The following is a 13,129-nucleotide window of genomic DNA, read 5'->3' as shown; positions in this document are numbered from 1 at the left end:
ATATTAATAATAAGCATATCCTGACCCCCTACCTTGCACAACCTAATCGCCAAAATATCAGGATTTTCCACATACAGTTCAGTAACTGAATAACCCCACGCCTGTTTAACCCACGTTATCAGACCCCCAGAAGCACGCCCTTTGTTACTCTTTATAGCGGGTTTGAAGAAGTTTATAAACCCAGCTTTGTATATCGGTGCTGTAGCCCAAGTTTCTTGTAGTAGCACGACATCATATTTGTCAATGAACTCTAACCAATCCTCAGAGTCCAGACGGGTCTTTACTCCAGCTACATTCCAGGATACAATGTTAGATATCAATGTATCGGGTTCTACAGTGTCATTACTTACATTGGGAGGGGAATGGATGTTGGGTAGGCTAACACTTGATGGCCTAATTCTGGCTCTATTTCCTTCAGTTTTGGGGGCTGGCGCCCTTTCCCCAACTGGCGCAGCCGGTATACTAGCTTTCAAGTGGGACGTGGGTTGGTTGTCTAAGTTTAATTCCATAACAGGGTTGGGTGGGTATTGTGCTACTTCCCTGTTCTCATCAAACAGGTTAGATGACAGGCTGGGTGAACACAGTCAATCTATCCATTCTAAGTCTGACAGCACCTCAAAATGATTAAAGAGCGGGGGGTACTGTTGGGGGATGGGTGTTATCGGCCCTTGGAACCTCCCCCCTCTCGTTTTCCACTGGTTAGGGCCCATGGGGTAGTTAATGTGAGTGTGGGGGTAGAAATAGGCAAGATCCAGGGTCTGAACGTCACCTAGGCGGGCAAATCTTGCTTTCCGTCGGATTCTGTCCACCACCCAGGGGTCTTTGAAAGAAATCAGAATACAGTCCCCTTCTAGATCTTTAGAGCCCTTACCCACCCAATCAACTCTCCTTACATAGAGGATTTCGGTGGGGGATGAGGGTGGGAGGGGGCGGTGTTTGTTTAACCAAAATATAACTTTATTCCGCAAGTCCCCTTGGGTCTCTTTAGTGCCATCTTTTAAAGGGGCCACCCCAGTTAAAACGATGGTATATTGGGACGCTTCTGGGGGTAAATTAACTCGGGGTGTTGGACGTATTTTTCGATTATCCAACGTCTGAGACCTGGATGATTGGAAATTATTTTGGTCTTTACCCATTGTTGGTAATTGTACTGGGGTATTATTTGGTTGATTTGGCATGCCTTTCGAAAAGGGATGTTTCGCTGGGGCTTTATTAGTAGTTAGTGGGCGTTTATCCCTTGAAGTATCCTTTACGGGAACTCTACTAACAGTGGTCAAGGGGGCAGCGGGTTTTGCCCCTGATAAGGGTTTGTTGTTAACAGCGGAAATCCCTGCAGGTACAGACTTGTTTGCAGGGATCGCTGTGGGTTTTCCCGCTCGTTGGTTTATGCCCAGAGTTGGATTACAGGCCCCCATCCCAGTAACGGGCGTTGTTAGTTTTTGCAGAAGACCCAAGTTGGTATTTACCGCTAATTCCAATACATCTATTTTTGCCGTCATCAACCTTGTTCTCTCTAAGACCGGGAGCAATATGGTTTTTAATATTGCTTCCATCTTAGCCAATAAGATATCATCGCTGTTAAAACAGGTTGGGCAAGGATTTGATGACCCAGTGGTAGCTAGTGAGGGACAATACACCGTTGGAAAACCTTGGTGGGGCTGGGAAAGAGATGAGCTCACACTGTTAATAAGATCAATTTTGGGTTGTTTTTGGGCCATTTCCCCCTGTGGACTTGATACATGTTTTCTTTTCCGGGATGTTGGATTTGTGCTATTTTGAGGCAGGTTGGACACGCTGGGGGGAGTAGGAACATGAGGTTGGGATGTGTTGGACAGGCTGTGTTCATCGTCCTCAAGATACTGACTATCATCCCCATCACTAGACTGATTAGCATAAGGGTTCTGTTCCCTATTATCAGGGGATGGGGATATAGTAACCCCATCTCCGTCTACATGAACTATCGCATCAGTCTCTGTGGTAGAAATACAATTAAAAGCTGCATGAGAGACAGGGCTTTTAACATGGGCTAGGGCACCAATTGAGGAACGCTTCCCGGTAACTAAATCTAGGGACAGTCTATGTTCTACCATTTCAATTTCCTTTTCCAGAATTCCCGTCGCTCTGGTAATAAAAGCATCGAGGGGACCAGAAACAAAGCCCTTGGAAGTTTGTATATGGACTAGGCGTTGTTTCCCAGATCTTAATGCCATATTTGGGGGCTGGGTGGGGAAATATATAAAGATAAATTATAAATATAGATAAATCCACTATACCATCTAGTAGATAGATACCAGTAGGCCCCCTCTCTAATAGTAGATAATAAAAATACAACTATATACCATTCAAGAAAGGTAGTGTGAGACAGATAATAATTTTTGCAGGACTCTGGGCCCAACCCAACCTTGTCCGACCACGGACGGCCACAGACGGTCCCGCCCTTGTCCCGGGCTTCTCCCGGTCGCTCCCGCGAAGCGGAGACACTGTGCTCCTTATAACTCTACAACCGTGTGTTCGTGGGCTGATAGGCGGGGGGCGTGGCCAGCGGGGAGAGCAGCCCAGGTGTTGGAAGTTGGGCGCGCAGGGGCTCCTGGACGCTGGAGTCCCTGCCTATGCTCGCAGCCCCGCTGGTGAGATCGCCTTTCCCCGCGCTCCTCCTGTTAGACTCACTGCAGCCTCCAAGAACAGACGACGCGCTGCGGGACCCGCAAAGCGGGTCCGGCGAGTCGTGAAGAAAGTAGTGGCAAGGGTCAGCTCTGCTGATGCAGCAAGTACGCCGCGCTCCTCCAGACACCAGGTACAAGCAGCCAGGTAACTTTAGAAGGGTCCCACAGGCTTAGAGGTAAAGCCCGCTTTTCACTCCGTCGGCGGGGGGCGTGGCCAGCGGGGAGAGCAGCCCAGGTGTTGCAAGTTGGGCGCGCAGGGGCTCCTGGACGCTGGAGTCCCTGCCTATGCTCGCAGCCCCGCTGAAGAGATGGCCTTTCCCCGCTCTCCTCCTGTTAGACTCACTGCAGCCTCCAAGAACAGACGACGCGCTGCGGCACCCGCGAAGCGGGTCCGGCGAGTCGTGAAGAAAGTAGTGGCAAGGGTCAGCTCTGCTGATGCAGCAAGTACGCCGCGCTCCTCCAGACACCAGGTACAAGCAGCCAGATAACTTTAGAAGGGTCCTGGATTCACTATGCTGTGCATTATTCCGCGGTCTTGTGGTTGGGTCCGGAATCGTAGTCTTTTCTTTTTTCTTTTTTTCTTTTTTTTGTAGCCTAGGTGGGCGTCGACGTCCCACCTTTTGATGTATTTCCGGTGACGTCGGCACGCTTCGTGCGGAAGCACCCACTCTTGGGTGCCATCTTTAGATTCTTTTTTCCGCGTTTGGGTCTGGATTGTTCCCGAAAGGGCTCCAGACTTTTTTGGAGAAAGAAGAAGAAAAACACGCAAGTTTTGGACGAGAAGAAATTGACAAGACTAAATCATCGAGGAGGACGACGAAGGAAGAAAAAACTTCGAGAACTTAGACATCCATCGGGGAATGCACGCTCAGGGGGACCCCTGAACGCATGAGATGGACAACACTCCTTTCAAATTCTGCCGTAACTGCCACCACAAATACGCGCAGAAGGACCAGCACCCGGTTTGCAACCTTTGCGTACCGGTCGGCCACGAGAGCGAGGACTGCAACGCCTGCTCCGCCTTCACACCGAAGACTCTTCGAGGCAGAGGGTAGCCAACGCCACCATGCAGGGCAAGGGCCAGCCTCCGTCCCTTCGAGACCGGGGGCTATCTTTAGACGAAGAAGACAATGCCGCCGCAGAAAACGACAGCTACACGGTCGTAGAGACCGATAATACAAAGACTCCAAAGAAGGTAGGAGACTCTACGGCCCCTACACCCCTTAGAGACCCTGAGACTCGGAAAAACGAGGGCAAAGCCTCGAAAGCGCCGACGCCGAAGACTTCGGTGCCCGCTGCTAAACCGAGGCCCAGTGGATCCTCTGAGCAGGAGTCCCCGGCGCCGAGAGCTGAAGAACAGCAAAAGACGTCAAAAAACGTCCCCGTAAAGGAGCGACGCCGAGGTAAAAAGACCCGAAGAGATCTTCTGTCCCGACGAAGGACCCGAAAGCCAGCTCAGAAACCTTCGACGCCAAAAATCGGCTCGGCGCCGACCTGTCCGCCGCAAATACCGCCGCAAAGACCGGCCGAACCATTCGACCCAGACCACGCTGCCGAAATGGAGAAAAAGATGGCTCGAGGCCGAGATGGAAAATATCCTGCAGCGGAAGGAGTTCGACGAGAGTTTAACAGTCTGAGAACGTCGAGATTTTCGACGATGCAGAGGATGAAGAGGCCTCCTACTACGACTATGAAGGGGACGACGACCGCAGGACGCTCCTCGGGTCTGCATCCTCGGAGACTCAGGAGATAGAATGGCGAAACGTCGACAACGAGAGCCCAGAGGAAAGCGTCGACACGTATCCCTCGAGGCCTTCGCCGCCCGATGACATTGGGGCTTACAACACAGTCATCAGGAATGCAGCTGCAGTTTTCAAGCTAAAACTCGATGAAGACAAGCAAAAGGCAGACTTCCTTCTAGAGACAATGCTCCCCACGCAAACCAGGAGCCAGCACCTGCCCATGCTCGAAAGCGTCATGGCACCGGGGAAGGAGGCTTTCAAGGAACCTGCAACCTGCAAAGCAGTCACTCCCAGGACGGAGAAAAAGTATAAACATTCATCAAAGGACCCACCCTACATCCAGGGCTCGGTTCAGCAAACTCCATCATTGCAGCCACGGCAAGAAAGAGGGCCAATGTGCCTACTACTTCAGGGCCACCTCCAGACAAGGAGAGCAAGAGAATGGACCTCGTGGGGAGGAGAATTGAACGGAATGCCGCAATTCACTGGTGCATGGCAAATTCCAACACGCTGCTCAACAGACACCAGTACCAGATCCTGGAAGAACTGGGCCAGTTAATTAAGAACATGCCTCAGGCATTCAAGGAGAGAGAGCTGAAAACCTGGTCGAGGAAGGGAAGAATGTGGCAAACTCCTGCATCAATACAGCCCTGGATGGAGCAGACACCGCCAGCAGGCTCATGATGATGGGCATCACGGAAAGGAGACAAGCCTGGCTCAAGATTTCAGGCTTCAAGCCAGAGGTACAACACAGCATCCTCAACACCCCGCTCAATGGAGAAACATTGTTCGGGGCCCCGGTAGATGAGAAGCTCAGCCAGCTGAAGAAGGACAACAAGTCTGCAAGATCCATGGGGGCATTGCAGTTCATGGGTACTAAAAGAGGCACCCCGTCACGGAGACCTAACGGGAGAGGTGGAAACCAACCGGGAACATCGCACCAGACATTCCAACAGGGCCACCAGGCAGACACCCAGACACAGCATGGGCAACAAAAACAGTCCTGGCAGTACCAGCAGAGAGGCCAGTCCTTTCGCGGGAGCGGGAATGGACGTGGTCAGAACAGGAGAGGGGGACAGCAACCCCCCTCCAAGTGACTTGCTAAGCAACTGGTGCCCACCCAAGCAAGAACTCCCAGGGTGAAGCACAAACACAAGAAACAGGAGTTACACGAATTAAACACCTGCGAGCATGCAAAGCCAGTGGGAGGAAGGCTGAAACACTTCTCCCAGGAGGGGAGAGCAATAACTTCAGACAAATGGGTTCTCAACATCATTCAGTTCGGGTACTGCATAGAGTTGGAAGGGAAACCAGCAAACAGAAAGCCGAAAAGAAGGCAGCTAGCAAAGAAAGAGCTAGAGCTACTTCAAGAGGAAGCAAAAGAGCTCCTGCAATTAGAACCAGTACCTTACAGAGAAAGGAACAGGGGCGTGTACTCAACATACTTCCTGGTTCCAAAGGTAAACGAAACAATGAGACCCATCCTGGACCTAAGGTTGTTAAACAAATTCATAAGAACGCAAAGTTCAAAATGACCTCCCTACAAGAGGTACTTCCTCAGTTACAAAGCGGGAACTTCATGGTCACCATAGACCTAAAAGACGCCTACCTGCACATCCCAATGAACAGAGGGCACAAGCATCTGCTCAGATTCACCATCGGAGAAGACCATTACCAGTTCACGACCCTGGCGTTCGTACTCAAATCAGCACCAAGGGTCTTCACAAAGTGCCTGGCAACAGTTGCAGCACACCTGCGAAGGGAGGGAATACAGGTATACCCTTACCTGGACGACTGGCTAATAAAAGCCACTCCCCACTATCCCACCTCCACCCCCGCAACCCCCAGCCTCCACACCTCCCCCATTTACCCCTCCCTTCTTAGCACTGATGCACTGCCCAATAACGCCAACACCAACCCTAGCATCATTCCTCGCTCTAACACTTCCAACCCCCTCACCAGCTCCACCTCTCCACCCCGGCTCCCCCCCTTCCCCAGTAACCTACACGCCTGTTCACCGTCAGTACCCTTCCCCAACTCCGCACCCAATACCACTCTGGACATGATTATGTCCACTCTCCTACAAATGAAAGAAGAACTACACGCCATCAAAGAGTTGCTCTTCACACACCCCACACACCCCAGACATCCCCCTCCCACCACCACCTGTACACCCAACAACACGCCCTCCTCACCTACTACTCGCCTTACCACACAACACTCCCCACACTGGACCTCTATCCCCTCTCGCAATACCACCAAACGCAATACCAATCGCAATCACAATACCACCAATCGAAAGCGAAATACCACCTTTACACCTAACAACACTTCCTCCTCACCTCCTACTCACCTCATCACACAGCACCCCCCACACTGGACCTCTATCCCCTCTCGCAATACCTCCAATCGCCCCAGATGCACTACCAACACGGTCTCAGACCATGACTTACACACCCTTCTCCACTCGTACGGCCCGGGTCCCCAAAATCGCCTAGCCACCAACCATCTGTCCATCCCAACAATTATCCCCAACCCCCTCAGGCACCACACGCATAACAACAGAGGCTCCATCCCCAACAACCTCACAAATGTACCCCTCACTATAGAACCTTCCACCAACCTCTGCACCCCTAAACTCAAATGCATACTTCTCAATTGCAGATCGGCCCAGAGACATTCTGCGGAGGTCGCCGATCTCATCATTTCTCTGGAACCGAACCTAGCCATTCTGACTGAAACATGGTTGTCTGATTCTTCTACACCTATCATGGATATCCTAGTCCCCCCCAACTACTGTATCATTAGACTTGACAGGCCCAAAAAGACAGGAGGTGGAATTGCCTGTATTTACAGAAGCAACCTTTCAGTTATTAAAGCGTCCGCCCCCTCCCTTACTTCCTGTGAATACCTCTGTCTGGATGTCATCAGCGAAAGCAAACCGGTATGCTCACTACATATCATATACCACCCACCTGGGGACAAGCTCCCCTTCTCCCAACAACTCATGGACACAATCTCAACCAACTCAGGACGGCAAAATACCCAAATTTTCCTTGGCGACTACAATCTCCATTGGAATGACTGCAATGACACAGTGGTAAAGAGACTCAAAAACTTCCTCAACGCCCTTGATCTCACACAAATATGCAATAGCCCGACCCATGAGAAAGGCTCTATCCTCGACCTCATCATCTCTAAAGTGGACGCTATTCAACTTGAGTCAATCCAACCTTGTGATTGGTCAGATCATCATATTGTCTCCTTCCTTATCAATGAAAAGATTAAATTTAACTTAGTGCAACCCTCTAAGCCCAAAGTTTGGAAAAGAGACATGAAGAAACTCAACCCAAACTCCTTACCGACTAACAGCTGCAATCTCCTACTCCCCCCTCCCGGTGCTACGGATGTCCAACTCCTGACTGACCACTATCTCAATGCTATGACCACAATAATCAATGAGGCCGCACCCATGCAACTGAAAAGAGCTTCGTCCAAGATCTCCAACCCATGGTATGACGGAAGCCTCAATGAAGACAGAAGGGCCATGCGAATGGCAGAGCGCACCTGGAGATCAGCCCCCTCTGCACTGCACCTAAAAACCCTGAAGAAACAGAGAAACGCCTACTTCAGGAAAATAAAACGCTCGAAAAGAGATTTCTTCAGCCTCCAGCTCGCCCAAGCAAAGAACCGCCCAAGAAAACTGTTTGAGCTAATCAGAACACAATCCAAAGAACAACCCCAGACACTCAGTTCCAGGGGCGTTACACCTTCCTGTGAAGACTTCTCTGCTTTCTTTAACCAAAAAACTGACAACATAAGAAGCGATCTCCTCGATGACGCAATCCTTTACTCCAACACACAGCAATGTCTGAACCAAAGAACAATGCTACATGGTCATCCTTTGGCACCTACTCCGAAGATGAAATCGGCAGATTGCTCAGCACCCTGAAACCATCCAATCACCTCACTGACCCCCTCCCTGCTAACGCTGTAAAAGATATCCCTTTGCTCCTCCCACTCTGGACTAAGATTATCACTAGCTCTCTTCAACAAGGATCCATCCCTAACGCCCTCAAAGTTGGACAAGTCACACCGCTACTAAAAAAAACAACAGCAGACCCCACTGATCTAAACAATTACCGTCCTATTACAAATATTCCCACTCTCGCTAAACTGTTGGAAAAATGCGTACAGCTACAACTGACTAAACACATAGGTAAGTTTGATCTCCTCAACATCCATCAATCAGGCTTCCGAGCAGGGCACAGTACCGAAACTTCTATGACCCACATAGTTGACGACGCTCTCCAAATCCTAGACAAAAACGATACCTGTCTCCTCATCCTTCTTGATCTCTCTTCAGCATTCGACACAGTTAAACATGAGAACCTACTAGAACTACTAAACACAAGAATGGGCATTTCTGGGACTGTTCTCAAGTGGTTCACTTCCTTTCTACACAACCGATCTCAGAGATTCAAAAGCAACAACCTGATGTCCTCTCCGGTACCTGTTTCGCTAGGCGTCCCTCAAGGATCCTCCCTCTCCCCAACACTGTTCAATCTAGTTATGGAACCTCTCACTACCTTGTTACAAGCATCCAACGTGCACTTTCACATGTATGCCGATGACACCCAACTTTATCTCAAAATACAATCTCCCAAGGACATCATGCTTCTGAACACCACGATCAGAAACACCCAATCCTGGCTTGCCGAGAATCACCTCAAACTCAATGCGCTGAAGACCGAGTTCCTCCTGATCGCACCTCCCGCAAAAATCTCTACCGCTCAAACATGGCTTAAACACCTAACTGCTCTAAATGTACAACCTACCATCGTAGACTCAGCAAAATCTTTAGGCATAACACTTGACGCCAATCTCAACATGCAGCAGCACATCAGCAAGGCAACCAAAGGTGCGAATTCCCAAATCAATACCTTGAGAAAACTTAAACCCTTCCTTCCAGCCAAAGACTTCCAAACTGCAGTACAATCCATAGTCGTCCCGCACATAGAATACGGAAGCACCGCCCTCTGCGGGCTCCCACTAACTACAACGGCACCCCTAAGAGCATCCCTTAACGCTGCAGCGAGACTCATCACTGGCTCAAAAAAGCACTCGCATATTTCCCCTGACTTTAAATCCCTGAACTGGCTACCTTTTGAAGCCAGAATACATCTGAAAATCGCCTGCATGACACACAAGGCTGTACACATGAACTCACCCGCCTACCTCACTCAAAAGCTGACAATCTCTGGTGGCTCTAGAACTACTAGAAGCACAAACAATCTACTGTTGAAGCCCCGAAGATTTCGGAAGGAAAAAACCTATAAACGCTCCTTCTCAGGAATGGCGCCCAGGATCTGGAATTCACTCCCTCCTGAAACGAGGCTCATCTCCTCCAACAAACTTTTTAAGAAAGAAGTAAAAGCGATTTTCATGGCTAAATTCACATGAACTATTATTCGGCATTTCTCAAGAATCCGCTCTTACTACCTGCCTGACCCCCTGGTCTATGTGTATTACTTGTATGATCGACTTAGTTGATTGTATACGTTCTCTCTTTGTATATCTCTATATTATTGACACACCTGTCTGACTCTGTATACGGTACCTACATCACCTCAACTATTCCCACTCTTGTATTACTGATCCACCTGTATGACTATGCACCCTGTACTCATTTACCTCAACTATGCCTACTTTTACGCTATCTTCAAAAGCATTTTGAGAACGCTTAAACAAGTATATGCTCCTTCTTTTTGTACTTTGATATTATTGGCGGACCTGTTGACTATGCACCTTGTACCTACACTACCTCAATTGACCTACCTCTTGTATTTGGACATATCTATGTAACTATGCACCTTGTACCTAATTACCTCAACTATTACATACTATTATTCTATCACCCCCTTGTCCTTGTAAAGCGCTCTGATATCTGTAAAGATCTTGTTTGCGCTATATAAAACTTTTCAAATAAATAAAATAAAATAAAATAAATAAAAGCAAGCTCATACAAAACGTGCAAGGAACACGCACGGAGAGTGACAAGCACACTGATGGACCTGGGATTCTCCATCCACTGGGGGAAATCCTCTATAGAGCCAGAACAGATAAAAATCTTCCTGGGAGCACAGATCGACATCTTACAAGGCAGGGGGATCTAGTGGTTGTAACGCACTCAGTGCAGAAAGAAATGGCAAGGTGGAACATGAGGAACATAACAATGGGAAAGCCCCTGACGCCACCGGTGACCATAACCACAGATGCATCCCAGAAGGGATGGGGGCTCACATGGAGAAACTCAGAGTGAGGGGTCTGTGGACACCAGCAGATGCGGTCAGACACATCAATTGTCTGGAGTTGATATAAAAGCCTTCCAGACAAGGCTGTACAACCAGAGAGTGCTGAGCCAACAGACAACACAACAGCGATGTTCTACATCAACAAGCAAGGCGGGACACAGTCAGCCCCACTTTCGAATCTAGCGCAGGAGATATAGACATGGGCCATCCCGCTCAACATACACCTGCTATCCATACATCTGCCAGGGAAGGACAATTTAGAAGCAGATTGGCTCAGCAGACAGACATCGGCATCCCACGAGTGGGAGCTCAATGCACAAGAGACGAGGAGGCTGTTCCAAAGGTGGGGGACACCGTCGGTGGACCTTTTTGCAACACGCCAAAATGCAAAATGCCAAAGCTTTGCATCCAGACTGCCAGGGGAGGGGTCCCTGGGGAATGCCCTATGGATAGACTGGTCGAGGACATTTGCTTACGCTTTTCCCCCGATACCTCTGATGCAAAGAGTGCTCAGCAAGTGTAGAGCGAGCAACATGACACTGATACTGGTCGCACCGCAGTGGGCCAGACAGACATGGTACTCACAAATCATGGAGATGGCACAGTGTGCACCCCACAGATTCGGGAGAAGGAAGGACTTACACTCCATGCAAAACGGAGAGGTGCTGCACCCAGAGCCAGAGAGCCTGAGCCTGGGAGCGTGGCTCCTGAAGACATAGCGTTTGCGCACCTGAAACTGCCGGAGAGCACCCTGAGGGTGCTTCGGGAGGCGCGAAGGCCCAGCACACGAAAATGCTATGTATCAAAGTGGAAGAGATTTACACTGTGGTACAGGAGAGAAAAGCTACACCATAAGATGCAGAAGGACTCGACGGTGCTAAGATACCTCACGCACCTGCTCGAAAGGAAACTAAGCTCATCCTCATTGAGAGTTCACTTGGCAGCGATAGTTGCTTACACAAGAGGAGAAACATGTAAGAGTTTCTTTACATCACAGGTAGTTAAGAGATTCCTTGAACGAGCAAAGAGGGTTACACCACCCAGGAGGATGCCGCCACCCGCATGGAACCTTAACCTAGTCCTAACGGAGCTCATGAAAGGGCCTTTCGAGCCGATGCACAAAGCATCCCTAGAGAAGCTGACCATGAAAACAGCCTTCCTGGTAGCGATCACCTCGCTGCGCAGAGTGAGCGAGCTACAGGCGCTAACACTACAAGAACCCTACATACAAATTCACAAGGATAGGGTGGTAATGAGAACGGACCCACACTTCATGCCAAAGGTGGTGTCCAGGTTCCACATGAACCAGACTATACAGATACCAAGTTTCTTCCAGAAGCCGGCCACAAGCGCTGAACGACCTCTGCACACCCTAGACGCCAGAAGGGCTGTCATGCACTACATTGAGAGGACAAAGGAACACAGGAAAACAAAGCAGTTCTTTGTGTCCTTCGCTAAAAGTTTCATGGGGAGACCAGTAACTAAAGGTACAATTGCGCGATGGATCGCACAAATAATACTTTTCTGCCACAAGCAGGCAGGACAGGAACTAGCAGGTGGGGCACGTGCCCACTCTACCAGGAAAAAGGGAGCTACAATAGCCTTCCTAGCTAACACACCCATTCAGGACATATGCCTGGCAGCAACATGGGCTTCAGTGCACACGTTCATGAAGCACTACTGTGTGGACATACAGATGAACAAGGAAGCACAAGTCGGACAAAAGCTGCACAGAAAAATCGGTAACCAGAGAGTAAAAGGGGGTATATACAAAGGTGAAATCAATAACTGTCACACACCCTCTCCCAATAAAGGTGGGAGTAATGTCTGTTTTCCCCGGAGGCAGCTTATTTATTACAGATGTTAGATCAAATTCAAGCAAGATGAAGTTAAGCTCAACACGCTTGGGAGTATGTTCTATGTGTAAGCCTGCTTGTTGTGCACAGCCTATAGCTTCCACTCCTCCTTGCATGATGTCCCTACACATGAGTGTTAAAATCCCCTGGTAAAAAAAAATTAGTGATAACTGACTTTTCAAGATGCTATGCTGAAGTACAGACCCCAGCAGAGTTATATTTCTCTCATCCGGGTGTGTAACTCCAGCATTGAAGAAGTTACCAGAGCAGCTTGCTCCTTCCACTGGGCAACATCACATGTAAATTGAGAGAGACATACAATGAAGTATTGTAAGAAACTTGATCTGTATACTGCACCAAAGTGAGGTATAGTGTGTATAGAGTCCAAGGGTCTCCAGAGGTTAAAGTTAGATAGAACCTTACTCTCTGAAGTGGTAGCTTGGTCGAGCAGTAAGGCAGTATCAGAGGACAGTGTTAAGCATTTGATGTACACACTCAGTCAGAAAATGAATTCACACACTCAAGAACTGAACTCTAGGCCAATTGTTTTTGTA

The 13,129-nt window shown here is 49.1% G+C and overlaps 1 protein-coding gene and 1 long non-coding RNA gene across 4 annotated transcripts in view; both read left to right on the top strand.

Annotated features, from left to right (window-relative positions):
- Nucleotides 1-4,964, top strand: part of LOC144806039 (uncharacterized) — a 32,629-nt gene extending 27,665 nt beyond the window's left edge. The window contains exon 3 of the mRNA XM_078672488.1: nucleotides 4,327-4,964. Within this exon, the coding sequence (XP_078528614.1) occupies nucleotides 4,327-4,964 (638 nt within the window). The remainder of the gene's footprint in view (nucleotides 1-4,326) is intronic.
- LOC144806044 (uncharacterized) overlaps nucleotides 1-13,129 on the top strand; it is a 401,169-nt gene that overhangs the window by 233,999 nt on the left and 154,041 nt on the right. The window lies entirely within an intron of this gene.

This window comes from Lissotriton helveticus (assembly GCF_964261635.1).
Source record: "Lissotriton helveticus chromosome 1_1 unlocalized genomic scaffold, aLisHel1.1 SUPER_1_unloc_40, whole genome shotgun sequence".
In the NCBI taxonomy this organism is placed as follows: Eukaryota; Metazoa; Chordata; class Amphibia; order Caudata; family Salamandridae; genus Lissotriton; species Lissotriton helveticus.
Note: the sequence above shows the minus strand (reverse complement) of the source record. Positions and strands in the feature narration are given on the sequence as shown.